The sequence below is a fragment of the Anoplolepis gracilipes genome, chromosome 4 (assembly GCF_047496725.1).
Source record: "Anoplolepis gracilipes chromosome 4, ASM4749672v1, whole genome shotgun sequence".
Lineage (NCBI taxonomy): Eukaryota > Metazoa > Arthropoda > Insecta > Hymenoptera > Formicidae > Anoplolepis > Anoplolepis gracilipes.
The window spans coordinates 9,660,929-9,678,914 of NC_132973.1; the positions used below are offsets into that span (position 1 = coordinate 9,660,929).

General features: G+C 34.9%; 5 protein-coding genes across 9 annotated transcripts; 2 read left to right on the forward strand and 3 right to left on the reverse strand.

Moving 5' to 3' along the window:
* Positions 1–15: 15 nt before the first annotated feature.
* On the reverse strand, positions 16–7,907 carry LOC140664793 (uncharacterized). The gene is made up of 16 exons (XM_072890267.1): positions 7,710–7,907; positions 7,488–7,628; positions 5,543–5,697; positions 4,501–5,457; positions 3,974–4,382; positions 3,374–3,822; positions 3,146–3,288; positions 2,839–3,086; positions 2,526–2,774; positions 2,255–2,437; positions 2,019–2,179; positions 1,680–1,929; positions 1,365–1,608; positions 921–1,291; positions 541–846; positions 16–459 (listed from the first exon to the last, which is right to left on the reverse strand). The coding sequence occupies exons 1-16, from the start codon at positions 7,843–7,845 to the stop codon at positions 101–103; spliced, it is 4,761 nt and encodes a 1,586-aa protein (XP_072746368.1). The 5' UTR covers positions 7,846–7,907; the 3' UTR covers positions 16–100.
* Positions 6,103–10,219, forward strand: LOC140664802 (RWD domain-containing protein 2A). Of its 2 annotated transcripts, none has more exons than XM_072890285.1 (4): positions 6,103–6,485; positions 6,619–7,071; positions 7,143–7,389; positions 10,105–10,219. In XM_072890285.1, the coding sequence occupies exons 1-3, from the start codon at positions 6,291–6,293 to the stop codon at positions 7,374–7,376; spliced, it is 882 nt and encodes a 293-aa protein (XP_072746386.1). In that variant the 5' UTR covers positions 6,103–6,290; the 3' UTR covers positions 7,377–7,389; positions 10,105–10,219. The 2 variants fall into 2 exon arrangements, with proteins under 2 accessions (XP_072746386.1, XP_072746385.1); XM_072890284.1 differs by lacking the exon at positions 10,105–10,219 and adding an exon at positions 8,729–8,862 and having other exon boundaries at positions 6,171–6,485.
* Positions 8,142–9,103, reverse strand: Apc10 (anaphase-promoting complex subunit 10). The gene is made up of 3 exons (XM_072890289.1): positions 8,972–9,103; positions 8,606–8,858; positions 8,142–8,518 (listed from the first exon to the last, which is right to left on the reverse strand). Exons 1-3 carry the CDS (start codon positions 8,994–8,996, stop codon positions 8,227–8,229), a joined length of 570 nt encoding a protein of 189 aa, XP_072746390.1. The 5' UTR covers positions 8,997–9,103; the 3' UTR covers positions 8,142–8,226.
* LOC140664794 (BBSome complex member BBS7) lies at positions 10,138–13,660 on the forward strand. 2 transcript variants are annotated; one of them, XM_072890268.1, is made up of 13 exons: positions 10,138–10,282; positions 10,667–10,865; positions 10,960–11,128; positions 11,264–11,340; positions 11,427–11,682; positions 11,749–12,014; positions 12,126–12,315; positions 12,426–12,506; positions 12,575–12,718; positions 12,778–12,911; positions 12,989–13,098; positions 13,168–13,447; positions 13,524–13,660. In XM_072890268.1, exons 1-13 carry the CDS (start codon positions 10,138–10,140, stop codon positions 13,651–13,653), a joined length of 2,181 nt encoding a protein of 726 aa, XP_072746369.1. In that variant the 3' UTR covers positions 13,654–13,660. The 2 variants fall into 2 exon arrangements, with proteins under 2 accessions (XP_072746369.1, XP_072746370.1); XM_072890269.1 differs by having other exon boundaries at positions 12,790–12,911.
* A 44-nt stretch (positions 13,661–13,704) lies between these two features.
* LOC140664795 (uncharacterized) lies at positions 13,705–17,717 on the reverse strand. 3 transcript variants are annotated; one of them, XM_072890272.1, is made up of 8 exons: positions 17,574–17,717; positions 16,584–16,906; positions 15,981–16,505; positions 15,672–15,828; positions 15,352–15,582; positions 15,126–15,268; positions 14,392–15,050; positions 13,705–14,283 (listed from the first exon to the last, which is right to left on the reverse strand). In XM_072890272.1, exons 2-8 carry the CDS (start codon positions 16,824–16,826, stop codon positions 14,259–14,261), a joined length of 1,983 nt encoding a protein of 660 aa, XP_072746373.1. In that variant the 5' UTR covers positions 16,827–16,906; positions 17,574–17,717; the 3' UTR covers positions 13,705–14,258. The 3 variants fall into 3 exon arrangements, with proteins under 3 accessions (XP_072746373.1, XP_072746372.1, XP_072746371.1); XM_072890271.1 differs by having other exon boundaries at positions 15,981–16,526; XM_072890270.1 differs by having other exon boundaries at positions 15,981–16,526; positions 17,470–17,604.
* Between the last annotated feature and the right edge of the window lie 269 nt (positions 17,718–17,986).

Consider the following 17,986-nt stretch of genomic DNA (forward strand, 5'->3'; position numbering starts at 1 on the left):
AATAATAAATATACGAGTGTAAAACATATTTACAATATATATATATACGTATTGAGCTCGCAATTAAACTCATTTACAAAAATTATTAATAAATTACATTCTAATTACCTACAAATCGCGCTTTTAAAACAGTCGTGTTGTTTGCCGTTGTCGCTTTGACGTAATAATCAGCACCGAGAGCAAAAGTTGTTATTTTTCCATCCAAAGGCATTTTAAAAATATGTTCAGGATGAGAGACTCCTTCGAGATTCCACATACCGTCAGATCGTATTAGCAGATGTTGATTGTTCGGTGTCTTGCTGATTATAAACGAATTCGAACCTGGCAAAATGTATCGTTCAAGCTCTTTCCACACTTGATAACGCAATATCAAGGTTTGTTGAGATAATCGCAAAATGATCCATATTGAATTATTGATCGGTTCTACAGCTGCTTCAAGTATACCAGGCACGTATAATTCTGTCAAACAACAATGTTTCATAATTTTATAATCTGCATTTTCTAATAATTGTCAATAATTTTCTTTTATTACAGACTCACCTGCTTCTCGATAGAACTGTTCCTCTGCGGCAATATATGAATGAATCCAGATGAAATCCGACGATACCACTATTGCAAACACACCATTATTTAGCGGCACTAATTTCTTCGTTAGAAACGCGCTGGAATTTGTACCGGTGAGAATATCAAATAATTTCGTATCGTTGCAAAACGAGGAAACATTCTCCGACTCGCAAAGACAAGTACTGTTCAGATCTATCGCATTTTCGGCATTAAAAATGCTAGAAGTAATTTCTAATATATTCTCGTCTACCTCTTCAAATTTATTCACATAAATTGCACGATCTGTAGAAAAATAACTTGAATTATTAGAGAATATGTGTAAACGATATTTGTGTCTGATCAAAATTATGACTCACTTTGCAATGCAGTTGTTATGTCCTCTACTAATTCCACAACTTTCGTCGTTCTATCCAAGACGGCGTCTATTTTATTCTGACTACTAATGTTTGTTAAGTCTGTTCTTTCGTAGAGTCCGCTGATTGTAACATTTCCGAAAACTTCAAGATCATTCCTGAAATCGAATGTGCCGTCTATCGTCTGCACCACTTTATGTTTCTTCATTTGATTATTTGTCAGCTCTGTTAGATTTACGTCATTCACGGTGCCGTCAGTAATAAGAGAAGGCGCGTTAAACTGGCCTTGTATCTTCTTGATTCCTAACAATGTCTGATTTCCAGATTTTAATAGTGCTTCTTCGATCTTGCGACCCATAATCGTACCTTTGACACTAATAAAAAAAGGTTTAAATTTTTAACGAGATTGTTTAATAATAATATCGCTTGAACAAAGATATCGATTACCTCAAATTGTTCAAGACGATGTTGTTAAAAGTTTTTCGACCTTTAATTGTAGTTAGCTTCTGACACTTTTGAGTTAAAGATTTGCTAACCAAGTCCGAGAAATTTATATTTAACAACCAGAGATCTTTGGTTGCCAAACTTGAAATTGTCTTCTTTCCGGTAATAATGTTCTGTTTCGCATCATATCTAACAATGTCGGTGTTCAAGTCGATTCCATTGAGCTTACCATCCCAATTGAAATTATCTATACGTTCAGCAAAAATAATTTTTTTTATTAGTAATAATATTACTTCATTCTAATTTAAATTGCCTTACTTATATCCAATTCTTCAAAGTGCCACGCAGTATTTACGGTTTGTGCCGTATCTCTCATCAAGGAATTAGTTAGCATATCCTTCAAGCTAATGTCCGAAGATTCAAGAGTTGCATTGTTCGCCGCGACGATAGCGGGCACTTCAACATTTTTGAATGATGAAACTACGGTAATATGCTGTTCCTTCGTTTTGCTCAACAATTTGCTCGACAACTCCGACCACATTTTTACATTCAAGGAATTTGCAGGATTCTGAAGCAAAAGAATAATTAAATTGCTTTTTGTTTTTTTCGGTGATAGTATTTGTTTCTCAACAATTCTTCCTTTTCAGTCATTCTTACGTTTATCGTAACATCTGCGTTTAAAGTTATATTCTTAAGATTCATGTTGCTACCAGAGAGAACGGTATTCTCGTTTGCCATCCAAATATTCTCGTATAATTGTTTAAGATTCACATCTTGTATATTTTGTACAGCTGGCTCTGTTGAAAATTTGGCTGATCCTGAAAATAGATGTATATACATTTAAAATCTTTTTATCGCTCTATAAAATATAATTCTATTGGGTTCTAGCGTACCTTGTATAATAAATGTCGACGGTATATCGTTCGCGACATAACCGAAAGTCTGAGGCACATTTATCCCATCTGTTTTCAATGTTGTAGAAATTCGTTTTGACTGAAAATTGAGATGCGTATCTAAATGGGAGAGATTTAATGTCGAATGCGAAGCGTATACATGATTTGACGTAAAACCGTTGGCTGTGAAAAAAAAAAAAAAAAACGATAAATGAATTAGATTCTTAATTCTCATTTGGAATTAAAAAAAAATATCCGAGGCGTCACTTACCAAATGTCACATGTTCTAAGGATATTACGTCGTTTACTTTCAGCACGTTCTCCATAAAAGACTGTATATTAATGTTATTGATTGTTTCGATATTGCTATCCGCTTTTACGATTACGTTATTTATTTTTATAGGTAAAGAGAGATTGAGATAGGCTGGTGTTTCAAGATTATCAACGACGAGCTTCGCAATGTTTATTGGTCCTTTGAGGCACTTTACATCCATCCACTCGTTCATTTGAATATTCAAGTCTACATAATGTAATTATGTAAGTTTAATATCACGAAATCTCTTTGTCAATTTGGCTGGTTTTACCTCTTAGATCTGTTCCCTTAATTTCTGACGCTGAAATATTCTTGACGAAAACGCGACCCGTAAATAGCTTCTTTGAAAAATCAACATTGTGCAAAGCTGACACTGGATTGAAGATGGTCGTGTTCAAATTATCAGCTCCGATTACGTGCGAAACATTTAAATTTTCTACAACTAAATCATCTAACGTCATCGAAGAAATTATAATTTCCGGAATAACGACTTCCGTAGCACATAAAGGAACCGTCAGTCTGAAAGAAACATATTTTTAGAATTATACATGTTTTATAGCGAGGAGAGAGAAACATACTTTGGAATCGGAAGCTTGGCGTAGGTAGCATTTGTCAAAACGACACTGTTGTTTGTAAATTTTGCTCCAGAAATAACAACAGTCTCGGTAGAATTTTTCGTCACCCAATTCGCGTAGTCCCACAAAATCACGTTGCTCCATTGCTGTGAAAATAAAAATGCGAGATATAAATTCACGATACAGTCGCACATATCGTACATAAATTTTAAAATAATTTCAAATAATTACTGTCTTATCACTGGATAATATTAAGTGCACCGGTACATTGGAATCTAACGGTACATGATTTTCCAATATTTCTTTCAGCGACGGTCCGTCAGTTCGAACGACATCTTTGGCCTTGATAAAGTTGCTGAAGGTCACGTTTTGCAAAAAGCGATCGCCGTGCAGGGTTAAGGGTGCGGAAACATATTTCAAAGGCACTAATTTTTCAATTCCTTTGCCTGTTATCCCGCCTTTCAGTTCGATAAGTCCCGTGACTCTCACTTTTGCGGCGGTTATCGAGCCGTTCATTATGGTCGTGGATCCATTCAATGGCAAAAGAAATTCGTCCTCGAGTAGGCGTAGCTCTTTCACTCTTGCGTTTCTCATCTGCACTGTTTGCCGAGTTCTACTCGTCGCAATGTCCAACGGAATCGAAGCGTTTGTCGCGTGCAAATTGTCAAAGGTATGTATACCTAAAATCCGTACATCAAAGATAAAAGAAATAAAAATATTTTAATATTTAAATGTTTTTTTAAATATTTCAACTAATAATTTAACATTTAAATTAAATTAAAATAAATATTTAAACATGAAAGAATTTTAGCGTGTTATATAACAAATTGCCTGAAACTTCTTGATCTCCTGAAATTTTTAACGTTTTTTCTTGCAGGTCCTGCATCAGTATCCCGTTGATAGACTCTTTCACAGATATATCGTCTATCTTAAAATTAGGAACAGGGCATTTCCAGTTATTTATAGTTTGTACTCTTATTTTGGCAAATTCTAAAGTCTGATTGGCAGCGTCCGAGTACTTAGCAGTAGGTTTAATAATTTTGTCATCCGTAATAATATGATGAATATGGCAAGATGACTTGCACTTGACTGTAATCTTTTTGCCGTATAAGACTCTACGCTTGGATCCTTCCTTATCTTCCGTTTCTTGCAGGAGACTATTTGCCGCATTTAATTTGGCGATTGTATTCTTGTATTGTCGCGTCAAGTGAATCAATTCCTCGGTATTATAATCGTTAAGCTGTAAGCAATATTTAAATCTAAATTTTATTTATTATAATCAGTTCAAGACGAAGGATAAAAATACCTTCTATTCAAAATAATAACTATACAAAAAATAAGAGACGAATATCTCTTACGTTTTGAACACGAAGTCGACCGATGTGTGCATTCGAGATGACAAGATTTCTGGATTTTGGAATTTTTTCCAAAATTCTCCCCGACAACTTTCGCTTGACCTCCAAACACCAAACGGCTATTTCGTTCTGTAAAGCTTTCCACGTCTTCTTCGCGGTCCAAACGGGTCTCAGGAACTTCCATTCGCCGTCCTGATGTTGCACCACCAGTACATCTTGATTATCGTACGAGCGAATTCGACGAATTTGACGAGTGTGGGACAACTGTTTCGTGTGCGTCTTGAGAAATCTCCATCCATTATACTGGTAAATTTCTACGGCATCCTCCTCCGCGAAGAGAAGAACGATGGTGTTTCCCATCGCCAAGGAATGAATATACGTCGCCGAAGCGATTCTCTGAAACGGCACGAAGCGACCGTACATTTCTTTGTACAAAATTGTAGAATCGTTACCGGCCAAAACAAGAAAACGCTCCTCAAAGTGGCTTTCCTTGAAGTAAAACGAGCTGACATCTCTAGCGTAATGCAACCTCTGCATCTCCACGAATTTATTGGAACGCACGGAAAAGCGGAATATCTTGGTGAGAGATCCTATGATCGCAACGTGCATAAAGCTCTTGTTTTGGAAGGGCAATAATTTTCTTGCCCCAAAATGCAAGGTATCAGTTTTATCAAAGTGCTCTCCGAGCCACACGTATATAAATATCTTCGTCTCCGACGCGACTCCTAAATACAGTTGATTCATCCCGGGCCACATGTCCGCGTGCATCACTCCGGGAATCTCGAACTCTTGTTTGAATTGTAATTCGTAATCACCGTTCTTGTTTTTGCCGAGACGTAGAATGACAATGCCATCGGTGCCCTTTTGCACGACTATAAGCGTACCGGCGCTATAATTGTTTATGATTATCCGTTTTCCATCGGATAGCGGATGCGTGCCCACGAGTTGCGCTTTATCATCCTAAAAAAATAATTATAGTTGCAGAAAGCAGAGAAAATTATTTATGTTCTTTTAACGTTTAAATAAGATATTGTGATGTATGTACAATGAATTGATAAAGCGATATATTTGAAGAATGGACGGCTGCTGCAAGCCATTGTTGATGATGCTCATCTTGTATGGAAAAAAAAGCTATGTCCTGGAAGTCCGGTAAATTGAAGGATGAATGAGCCTCTTCGAAACCTTCTAGTATATTCACGTCTGTAAATAAAATTAAGCAGTTTCGAATTATAATTCAATTGCATTCATTAGAATATCATATTTCGTCTGTATATTAAATTAAATATAACTATTAATGAATTAAAAATTAAATTAAAAAATAGAGAAAATAATTTTCCTTTTAGTTTAATTTATTCTTACGTATTTTTTTATTTAATCGTTTTAATTTAATAAATTATACATATATGTTATTATTATATATACATGAGAATATAAAAATGAAATTATAAAAATAAAAACAAATATAATTATAAAATTAAAAACAAATATTTTAATATAGACTACTAATATTGAAAGATTATTTTCATTTGTATATACTTATTATGTATACTTTTAAACGACTGCTATTTAAAAGAAATATGATCATTCTACTTCAACGTGAGTATCAGCTGACGCATCAGCTGATCTTTTGATAACCTCAACGTAATCGTTGGAAGCACTTTCACGTAAAAAAAAGGTCTGAACGATATCAGTATTTATCCCTGTCAGTTCGGCCGAACTGAATGTCGTCAAATTAATAATCCAGGAAAGACGGACGGATTTATTATTTTATCGTATGAGTCGGCGTTCAAAACATGTCCACTCTAGGGGAGGTGACGGAAAATCTGACAGCACAGGTGAACGAGCTGCAGGCTTTGCAGTCCGTCTACCCGAACGAGCTCGTCGTGGCGGACTATGGGGTTTTGGCTGACATCAACGAATACATCGAACACCCCGATCGAGAATCACCGCGATGGTTGGAGTACGCTATCGCGATCCCGTTGAACGGTGTAATATAATATTTATATGTAACATGTAATAATACGTGCTTTCAATTACTTAATGTAAGATTAAAATTAGGAGATTTTTTCTTCACTATATAAAATATGTCATTAACATGTTGCTTGCAATCACATGTTATAGGGGAATATTGAATTACTGGTCAATCTGCCAACCAACTATCCACAAGAGCAACCTGACGTATATGCAAGAAGTTCTCTCTTGGACAGAACACAACAGTGTCTATTGAATAAGGAGCTCTCTATTATCGTCAAAGCCCAGGAAGCAGGAGAGCCCTGTATCTATACATTGATATCGTGGCTGCAGGACAATGCGGACACTTATTTCGAAGCTTCCATGTGTAACCAAGCAATTAAATGTAACGACACGAGTAAGAGTGACATGGAAGAGACACAGACTGCGGTGACTTTCTCTAGATATTGGATTTACAGTCATCACATATACAGCAAATTCAAACGACGAGATGTAGCAAATTTGGCAAAAGAGAATTCCATCACAGGCTTCTGCTTAGCTGGCAAACCGGGAATCATTTGTATGGAGGGAAATCTGGAAGATTGCGACTATTGCTGGCAAAAGGTAACGTTAACAATAATTTTTCTATATTTTAATTATTTGACAGGAATAACTTACATGCTTATAATTTGCAGATTAAAACTATGAACTGGCACAGAATATTAATAAAATTATTGGAAAAAGTGGAAGACTGCAATGATGTGGACAGCTTGCGCAAGTTTACAGATTTTCAAGAGGTCTCTTTTCCTACCACCGAGCGTCACAATGATATGGGTCAACTTCTTAAATATCTAACAGATCATAACTGCCAGCATGCATTCAAGGAGCTTTTTGGTATCGAAGGAAAATTCAGCAAATTCTCAGACTGATATAAATTTAAAAGTAAGAATATTAATATTAAATATGTATTTTGTACAGTTTCTTTCAATTAATATTATAGGATTTCACAAATACAGCCAGAGTTCAAATTCCTTGCTTACCTTTATTGGATTGCAAATTATTCTGAAAACTCCTTTTTTGTCGCTTGTTTCTCTGAAGGATTGTTTTTGTCGCATTTTCCATATATTCAGTAATTTCATTATTAATACTATTCGAACTATCAGTATTTAATATTTCATAAACTAAAAATCAAATATTTCATAGATAAAAACAAATTTGTATATATAGAAGGGAATACTATGATATTAATATTAATATTTTACCATTAGTGAGATTTTTAAAGTACTCTGTCGTTCGATCAAGTATTGCATACAAATTTTCCATCGAGTAAGATTGAGAAAAATGCTCGCACCTTGTCATACATATTAATATAATAATTAGAACAAACTTGTATAACATATTTGAATACACACAGTGTGGCCTCAAGCTACCGATCACGACTGATAACAGTGGATTGGCTCTGAGTGTACTACCCAACAGTATGTTGTGTTTACAGTTTTTTCACACATAATTTGTACACTTTCAAATTCCAATCTATAACACGTATATATGAATGCTATAAATATGGATCTGTGTACATACATATACAAGGAGAGTCTCAGAATTAATTTCACTTCTAATATTATAATTTAATAAAGATGATATATTCTTAACAAATAGATACAATACAATAGAATAAAATAAACTGTTAATGATTGAAAATAAAAAATCTTGGAATATATTTTAAACTGAATTTTATCAAATAAATAATAAAATTTTTATCTTTCTCATATATAAATCTTATCTAATAGTAGCATAACGTAAAAATTCATTGGTCAGAAATTGTCCTGGAATATAAGGTGCCGGTGGACCGAGAATATCTTGTGCAGGACTGTGGATTTTGATTTGTCTCATATGGGTATCCCTGCCATTCTGATGATTGCTGATGACTGCTATCTGAATCATGAACGTCCTAATGGGACGGTCATTTATGTTTTTAATGGGAATCACTATCCAACCGCTTGGTTCATTTAAATCCATCACTTCTACCTCCTGGAGATCATTGAAGTTGGTCCCAGCTCTGATACTTATTCTAAAATTTGACAAAAGTTATTTTAAAAATTACATTAATAACAACTAATAATTTCTATCTACAAATATCTGTGAAAAATATCTGTACCTATTGGGAGTATAACTCTCATCCAGTTTGTAATCTGTATAGATGCATATGTCACGAATCGTTGTCTTTCTTTTAAATTGTATATTGACTAAATGTGGTAACTGTCCGTCCGATTGCCAATAGGTTTCCGTGATATCATCCCGAAGCTGATCCACGCCGAATCCTGGTTTGCAACTCGACAAACTCCAGATTGCATAATTCCCAACTTCTCGTACCCTACCAGTCAGCTGTTCCTGTACAGGGTCTATCTCGCCTGAATGAAAGGAAGATTTTGTTACATATATAATATATCGTTTCTCACATTTAGAGGTTTAATTAACTTAATTAATTACGCTATTTGCAAAACAAAAGAAGCAATATATTTACCTGCATTATTAGTCTTATTACTCATAATTAGGTTATGAATTCTTCAAGTCAGCTGTTCTAATATAACCTTCTTATTTTTAAATCTTTCCCTCCTAGCTATTAGAATATTACAAATATAAAATAACAGCAAATCATATAACATTTAAATATATAAATTTTTAATTTCCTCGATGCACACAAATGAATGTTTTGACACCTCCTGTTTTTAAAAACCAGATTGTACTCTCGATTTTCGATTCATACAAAGTTTCGATACTCTCGAACGATATTTTAATTTCGACAGAGAGAAACCCGACAATGAATATAAATTTATAAAATATACTTAAACACTTGTTTTAACAATTCCATTTCTTCTAACAAGTGATTTAAACAATTTCTTATATTTTCTATTAATTGTAGAGTATATATATTTGAGCCATACTTTTACACCATCTTCAATTTATTTTTCTAAATATTTCGAATCAGAAGGGTAGAAGTTTTGAGTCTATATAATATTATTAAATATTTTTAAAAACATTAATAAATTATTTAAACAATAGATTTGCACACATCTTGAATTATTTTAATTAAGCGAATATTTACTCAACTTTAGCTAAATAAATAAATATCAACTTTATCAAATCACTTTCTCTTTCTAATATGCAATTATTATCAAATCATGATATGTGATACATGTTTCAAATAAAAAAATTTTATTATATTTTCGAAACAAAATCGAGTGTATATATTATTTGTTAATAATTTATATGTAAAAGGACATATATATATATATATATATATATATATATATATATGTGTGTGTGTGTGTGTGTGTATGTGTGTATGTGTGGAAAAAATGTAAACTAATAAATCTGAGTAAATATCCTTCGGCGAAGATTTATTAGTTTCTAGTTTTTATTATTAGTTTCTAGTTTTTATTACGAGTCCTGATTTCAAAAACTAGATTTTGTTGTGTCACAGGTCGCTATGGTTAAATCGATCGTCGTGGCGGCATTTCTGTCACCGTCTTTATACATTCTTATATCGCTTTACGCTAGGAAAGTCTGTGAAATCAATGAATTAAACTATTAATTTTTCTCAATCCCTGATTAACAGAATAATGGCAATCTGATCGGATCAATTCTATTCAATAGGTAGTTCAAGATTAATTAAATAAGTAATTCGCGATGACATTGGCGCTGTCAAGAATAGATTACACGACAGTAGGAGTTACCTCACGTGGCACAACTATCATATTTCCGTCTAATGAGACATCAAAGCAGCCGCAAAAATTCGCCGTTGCGGATCACGATGGCATAGTGCACATTTATGGTATCTATATTTTATTTTTGTGTTTTATTAAAAATTAATATCAAAAAAGGCATTTCGTAACAATCATAAAAAATATTTTGATATTAATATATGTAATATATTAACTTAGAAAAAATAGTACATTATATATATATATATATATATATATATCTTGTATATACTCTCTTATTCTATTTATATAGAAAAAATAATTAAAATCATTTTTACATTTTTTAGAAAAAATAAAGTTCGCAAAATTGAACAATATTTTATATAGAATATAGTAAAACATTATTAAGATTGTAAAATGGACTATTTTTTCCTTGAGAATATTAAAATGAATATTCAAATAATATTTGAATATACAAAGAAAAAAATTAACAAAACTATATTATATTATTGTAGGTATGAAAAAGGGCGAGCTGCAATTATCATTTAAATCTCTACCCGGTCCAAAAATCCATAAAATGGTTCTTGGTGGTTCGATAGGTTTGGTGAGGGATAAGATTTTCATTGCTTACGGCAGTTCTGTAAAGGGATTCACGAGAAAGGGAAAGCTATTCTTGGAGTTCGATACCAGCCTCATAGATCCAATTTCTGCTATGTAAGCTCACTATATTTTCGTTTCACGATGCGTGATTTTCTTCACGTTCCGTATAATTTCCTATTAATTATCATTGCGAATTTATTCCATTTAGGTACGTCCTCGGTCCTGATCTCGCAGCGTGCGCTCGCGATCTCTATCACAGGTACAGGGACTGCAAGGACGCCGACTCCTATCTGGCCGGGGAAACGTTGCACGACGTCGTGCTCTTGCCTGGAGACGGCAACGTGGTGTACGCTATCCTCGCTTGTACAGACTGCGCGGTAATATTAGAAACATATCAAACATTCGCCCGGAAAGTAGTTTGCTCTAAATGTTAATTGAAGAAAGCAATTTTATAAATTATTAATTATATTAATAATATTCTATCATACATTCTATCTCTTTCTGCTTTCTAGGTACGCGTTTTACATGGCACAAAAAGTCCGACGGTCCTGAGATTACCGAGTGCTCCTACGGTGCTCTCTGTATATAGGTATATAATCGTTTCATCAATATTCATATCATAAGCAACATATTAAATGGATTATTTCAAATTAATTGTTATATACCACTTTTTAGGGACGGAGAGGTGTACTCGAAGAATCGCGTGTTGGTTGGCACCGCGGACGGTAGAGTCGGACTGTTGATTCTCCAAGGCAATAAAACTCTTCGAATTACTTGGCTGTTGACTTCGACAGGCTCAGGAATCACTTCGTTGGATACCCACCAGTTGCAGGATGACGGGATGGATATCCTCGTGGGTCGACAAGACGGAGTCGTCGAGGTGTACACGTTTCCCGATGAAGATGTAACGTCCACTCTACGCTATCACTACGTAAGCCATCGTGAGCCAAGTTTTCATCGAATTGAATGAGATTAATTTAGTCGTGATATATTGCAGAATGCCGGCGAAAGTATTAGTACAGTCGTGGGTGGTATAATTGGCATCGCGAATTATCCCGAGGTTCTTGTAACGACTTATTCAGGCCGAGTATTCGGATTAACTACCAGTCCGCCTGGTTTATTAGAAGCAGGACAGAGCGATGTTGGATTGGCCAGATTAAAACTGGAGATACAGCAACTGCAGGAGAAACTGAATGAGGAGAAAGAGTCGTCCAATATCATGCCGGATCCTTTAGCACCCTTGATATTGGCACTGAATCATAAGTAAAGCTCGTTGCAATCAAAATTTCCTTTTCTCTCTAAATATAAAAATCTCTTGAAATATAAAATTGATTGAGATTAAAATTAAAAAAAAAAATTTAAATTGATTCGTAGGATGATATTGCATAAGGAGGATGCGTCGTACTCCCTTTCTGTAGAGCTGGACGCATCGATCGACAATATTCTCATACAATCGGATACTCCTATCGATCTGTTGGAGACGGAGAATAATAGCGGAGTGGTCAGCCTATCCGCTTGTGATCCTAGAGAGGGCAATTTCGTCCTTGCTACTTATCGATGCCAAGTAAATATATCGTACATTTATAATATATGCAATTTTTTAAAAAATAAATTATAAATGTTTTAAAAATTAATATTTTTCTGCTATTTTTACGAGAAATTATTTATCGACAGATTAATACAAATCGTTTGGAAATGCGATTAAGATCAATTGAGGGTCAACCGGGTACCTTGCAGATTTACGTAACATCCCAGGTATATTTTGCACATCGTTTTCGAATTTCAAGTCTGTTTATGTTGTTAATATCTTTGATAATCTTCAGATACTGCCGAAACGTTGCCGTAAAATCCTGATTCCTATTTACGCTTTGTCTTTACACGTCAGACAACACGAGGACGACGACACTACACAGTCCAGTGGTCCGTTTAATGAATTGAAATTAAACGGCAATTTTACGATTGCTGAGGTACGATTCATTCTGTTGCTCTTGCAAGAAAGCGATTTTTTCCATATCCTCCTTATTAGATTTTTTTCCAGATGCATGCGTGGCTTTCTCTAATATTGCCAGATGTTCCTGAAAGACCTCACATTCACGAAGGAGAAGCTATCTTAATATATATCTCATCTTTCATCGGGACGGTTCTTAAATGCAAATATAAGTTAGTTTATGGCACAAAATTAAATTTATATTCGTCATCAATATTTTAATAAATTAATAAATATTTTAATAATAAAGGAAAGGAAGCGCGCTATTTCTCGGCGAGAATATATCCAGCATTATAATTCTCAGAGATATATTGACAAAAGAAGCGACGAAACGAAAGATAAAGCTAGACGTGTTTTGCGGTAATTATCAATTATTATATTTCTCTTCGAAATTGTAAATCGAGTAGATTAACATGGATTGTCTTACAGAAGTAGCAGAAGGAAGTATATCTAGAGTCCTGGAATTGATTCTCCCCCGACTGAAAGCAGCCCACGATTTAATACAAAAGATAAAAATTCTGGACGCTCTCGACGAATGCGAGTTGAAATCCAATCCAAAAGAAAATTTATGCTCCGAGTATCAAGAGTTGATAGAGAAAGAAACGGAACTTAGATCGCTTATGATGAAAGATACCGAGATTCTAAACAGATTGCACGCGATCATTACTGACTTATACGTAGATTGGGAACGAGCAAAGCGATCTCGAAGGTGACGATAAATGACTTTTTACGAAAGTATTGTTTATCTAATTAATAATAATTCTAATAATACTGTTATAAAACAGGATCAGTGGCAAGGAGGCTACAGCGAGGCTTCAAAGTGCTCTCGAATCCAGGGACTTGGCAACTCTCTTGCAAATTTTCACTGGTAAAGCCGATACAACCGTGTCGACACTAATACCTGCAGTTATTTAAAAATTATCAGAAATCGCAAAAGAAGTGGACCAATGTATTTCTATAAACATATTCAAGTAAAAAATATATTTTTTTAACGATGATTCACAATATATAAACTGCTAAATTATCTAGATTTAAAAATGTACAATTGCGTGATTAATGTTGATTACAACATATGTATATATGTGTGTGATATTTGTAATGGATCTTGTTTTGTTTTTTCAATTTCCATTTGTGTGAAACGGTATATACCGTTATATTATATATATATATATATATAACGGCTTAAGTATTTACTTATAGATTATTTATATACTCCTTTCGAGAAATATCGGAACATATGTTACGCATGTTTATAGGCAGTGCGTTAATGCAATTCAATTATCAGTCATTAGATTTTTTAGATTGCCCGAAAATAAAAATCTTTAAACTTTGAGATTTATAAAGTTACGCATAACAGAATTTTTATTACAAAGTGAAATTACAATTATTATAAATATATTTCCGGACAATCTGCTAAAAGCTCGCGATAAAAATGTAATCTTTTACAGACCGATTGAGCGCCAGTATTCCGCGAATGATCCAGCTTGTCGTACAGTGACATATTCTCTTTTTGTCCAACATTATATTGGTCCAAAAAAATATTGCCTGCAAAAACATCGAAAAAAAAATTAAACTTTTTTTTCTATTTTTTTCTCTATTTAAAAAAATCAATCGACGAAATTTAGATATAAAACTTATATTTGTTCTACTCACATGTTATCAGTCGTTCGTGCAACGGCTTCCAAGGGATCTCTGTCCGCGGTTATAGCGTCCGCTGTCGACGTTATAGTATATTCCAAGTTTTGTCCACCAGTGTGCGGCAGAATGCTTTCCGGATTATCATCCGGTGGAACGATGTCCACTACATTGCCTGCCGCCTCGACCTCCAATTTCAGATCTCTCACGAGATCCTGAATCGTTTTTGCCTGTACTTTGTCACCCTCCACGTCTTCTACGTTTTTTCCCGTTAAGATCCTGTTCAACGACTGTTGTTTGTCATTCGTCTTCGTTCGAGAGTGCGTGTGCATGTGTCTTTTCATGTCACTTCGCACTCTAAACGGTTTCCCGCACACCGTGCACGGATGTGGCTTTTCACCAGTATGTATACGACGATGATTTTGTAAGTAACTGCTCGCCCGGAACGTTTTGCTGCAATACTCGCAGCGATAGTTCTTTTCTCCAGTATGAATACGCCTGTGCACAATTAGTGAGTACTTTCGCGCAAACGCTTTGGCGCAATATTCGCACTGATATTGCTTCTGCTCTGAATGAATGCTTGTCGAGTGATACTTTAAGTCGCCCCATTGTCGAAAATGTCGACCGCACTGCTCGCACTTGTACGGTTTGTCTCCGCTATGAAGTCTCATATGTACCTGTTTGTTAAAAAAGTGACATTATTATTATTATTATGCAATATTATATACTTCGTTAGCAATGTCGGTGCTTACCTTTAAAGCGCTAGCAGCGAAGAAACGTTTACTACAAGTGTCGCACTGATGAGGTCGGTCTCCGCTGTGAGATCGCATGTGATAGACTAAGCTATTTTTATGATGGAATGAACGATTGCATTCAGGACATGTTAAATCATCACCTACGAGAGAATACGATTTTACTTAAATCCTTTTCATTTCTTTCAACACACCAAAAGGACTTTTGAACAAGATTAATACAAACTTGACTTTCGCGTTTTCGGTGATTTCTTTTTCTTAGTTGTCTGTGGAATGTCAGTCTTCCCCTTTTCCTCGGAATTTTTATTCTCGCTAACGGTCGGTGGTTTTATTTGTTGTTGGTCCCTCTGTTGTACCTCTGTGGTATGGTCGGTAATGGTCCACAAAGACGATTCGTTGTTTGCAATGGGTAGTGGAGAATCTGTATCATCATCGATATGTGCACCAGTTTCTTCCACTATGAATAAAAAGAAAAAAATAATTTTTATAAGTAGTTTCTATAAGCAAAATTTTAAAATCATTAACATTGAAAGCATTCTCTCTTACCTACACCTCGAATACCTTCCATAAGATCTTCAGGTTCACTGAATTCTTCGATTTCAGTATTTTCTAGACTGTGTACTGTTTCTGGCACTGATATCGTGATATTAGTATTTGTTGCTTGAGCTATTCGTGTCTCTTGTTTTACTGGCTCATAATGTACCTATAATTATTTAATCTGTTTTTTTTTTGCAAATATATATATTTGAATGATATATTGTCATAAAGATATGTATAAATTATTGGTATATACATATGAATTATGAATAAGACTCGAATTGATTACTTTGTAATTTCAATGTGAACCGAATATACCTTCAAGTGCTCAAAGAACTTCAGCTGACTGTTAAATTTAGAACTACACAATTCACACTTAAAAACATTAGCCTGGACGACTTCATTAGCCAATTCAACTGCCGCATTTTCTTGACTCGATTTACTATTATCTTTCCGCGTTGCGTTCTTCTTGGTCTGTTGTTGTTTTAGCTTACGAGGTATCCTTTTCTTGTGTGGCAAAGTTCTCTTAGGTCCGGACGCCGACGTGGCATCTTCGCTACTCTCTGTAGAAACCTCAACATCGTATTCACTCTTAACATTGATAAATTCCTGTTTTACATTTTGCGTGATTCTTTTAAAGGGTTGCAAAGGTGGATACACAGGAGAGGTGGCGTTCGGTTCTGGCACAGTTTGAATCGAGTACGAATTTACAGGCGCTAGAGTTTCCAAGTGAGAAACGTCCGGTAAAGTCGGATCCTCGTGTTGAGACTGAATGTGGAGTTGTTGCTGCTTCTGGTGATGAAATTGTACTGCAACCAGAGCTGCAGCAAGTCTACGGTCCTCCTGCATCACATAATTCACATTCTACATGCAAGATATATAAATGTACAACTGTAGAATTACTAAGTAATATATTACAACCTCTGTCAATTCATGCTGCAACAAGTCGTCTGTCTCATAATATTGCGTACTCGTACCATAGTCTGTACCAACACCAGCGTTGATCATGTCTACGACCATACCCTCCATTAATTCGCCATTCAGAGATAGCAATGGTACTCCTTTACTTAAAGATTCTCCATCAGCCCTCTGAATAGTGATGTACTGTGCACCTTCCATTCCCTCCAGAAGCACAGCCTGTGCCTCCTCTGTTGTGACTTCCATAATTAGATATATTCCTAGTACAACAACTAATAGTTGTCGACAAAATCTTCTATCGAGGTATAGAAGCCAGTTCTTTGTACCTTGAAACATAATTTATTAATAAAAAATGGATTTGTTAAAATAAATAAAATGTAGTTTATATGAAATATTTTTATAATATTGAGCATTGATTTAATTTATAATTAATGTATTTTACATGTAATAATAATAGTAAGTTTTTTCCAAATCAATATATATATTTATCAAAATATTTTATTAGCTGTTAAAAAGTAAAAACCATTTTCAACATAAGTTTGAAAATAGTAGATACTTTAGTATTACTCTTTAATTAACAATAGAAGAAGAAAAAATATTAAATTTATAAAAACTTTTCAAGCAATACAACATTTTTCTTATATTTTTTTTACAATAATAAAATTAAGTAGCATTCATATTAAATAGCGAAAAGATAAACTTGTTAACATTAAACATTCTTACTAACACTTAAATTGGTCACAATTAATGAAACAAACACATGTTCTTTTTATTCCGAATGAAACGATGGTGTCCATTGGATAAGAGAAAAATGCGAAAGATTTAATTGAAACGAGACATTTAATGAGGCACGTTGATGAAAGGGTTTGAATTTGGCGCGTGTGCGTACCTTAGGTCTGACAGCGAGACCAAGGTCACTGCACCCGGACCAGTCGGAAAATCTCAGCCGTATCTTGATACGCGTCGCGCGCGCAAAAATTCGCTCGTTCTCACCTTCGTTTAGGATAATTCGCGTACCCGGCCGGACTCCTCGTCTTCGCCCCGTGAGATTCGCGTGACATAAACAAAGCGAAATATTGAAACACTGTAGGACAAAATGTGACAACAGTGCTTGGCTCTTGACGCCATTAGACCGGATGTACCCCACCCGCGCCGCCCACGCAGTACAGGACCGACGTTCGCGTCGAAGAGCGAAAAACCCTAGATCGATCGACGCGATCCTCTATAAAATATCCTTCCCGTTTGTTGAAACAGATATGTATTCAATTCTCCTTTCTCCTTGTACTTTGTCTTTTATCCGACGCACCGAATCTTCCTTGTCGTCGTACGTGCAGATTTTCATTTTAGCGAGATATTTTTCGTTAACATCTTGGCAACGCTGATTGTTCATCGTCGTCTCTTCCGGA

Bases quoted from the DNA above. Each gene is read 5' to 3' on its own strand.
- LOC140664795 (XM_072890271.1), bottom strand. From the start codon at position 16,826: ATGGAAGTCACAACAGAGGAGGCACAGGCTGTGCTTCTGGAGGGAATG. The intron at 15,829-15,980 runs GTATATTCGGTT...AAATAATTATAG, and splicing joins AGTTCTTTGAGCACTTGAAG to GTACATTATGAGCCAGTAAA. The intron at 15,051-15,125 runs GTAAGCACCGAC...TTTAACAAACAG, and splicing joins TCGCTGCTAGCGCTTTAAAG to GTACATATGAGACTTCATAG.
- LOC140664802 (XM_072890285.1), top strand. From the start codon at position 6,291: ATGTCCACTCTAGGGGAGGTGACGGAAAATCTGACAGCACAGGTGAAC. The intron at 6,486-6,618 runs GTAATATAATAT...CACATGTTATAG, and splicing joins TCGCGATCCCGTTGAACGGT to GGGAATATTGAATTACTGGT. The intron at 7,072-7,142 runs GTAACGTTAACA...TATAATTTGCAG, and splicing joins GCGACTATTGCTGGCAAAAG to ATTAAAACTATGAACTGGCA.
- LOC140664793 (XM_072890267.1), bottom strand. From the start codon at position 7,845: ATGTTATACAAGTTTGTTCTAATTATTATATTAATATGTATGACAAGG. The intron at 2,775-2,838 runs GTAAAACCAGCC...TACATTATGTAG, and splicing joins TAAGGGAACAGATCTAAGAG to ACTTGAATATTCAAATGAAC. The intron at 2,438-2,525 runs GTAAGTGACGCC...TTTTTTTCACAG, and splicing joins CTTAGAACATGTGACATTTG to CCAACGGTTTTACGTCAAAT.
- LOC140664794 (XM_072890268.1), top strand. From the start codon at position 10,138: ATGACATTGGCGCTGTCAAGAATAGATTACACGACAGTAGGAGTTACC. The intron at 10,283-10,666 runs GTATCTATATTT...ATATTATTGTAG, and splicing joins TGGCATAGTGCACATTTATG to GTATGAAAAAGGGCGAGCTG. The intron at 13,448-13,523 runs GTGACGATAAAT...GTTATAAAACAG, and splicing joins CGAGCAAAGCGATCTCGAAG to GATCAGTGGCAAGGAGGCTA.
- Apc10 (XM_072890289.1), bottom strand. From the start codon at position 8,996: ATGAGTAATAAGACTAATAATGCAG. The intron at 8,859-8,971 runs GTAAATATATTG...CCTTTCATTCAG, and splicing joins TAATAAGACTAATAATGCAG to GCGAGATAGACCCTGTACAG. The intron at 8,519-8,605 runs GTACAGATATTT...GTCAAATTTTAG, and splicing joins GAGAGTTATACTCCCAATAG to AATAAGTATCAGAGCTGGGA.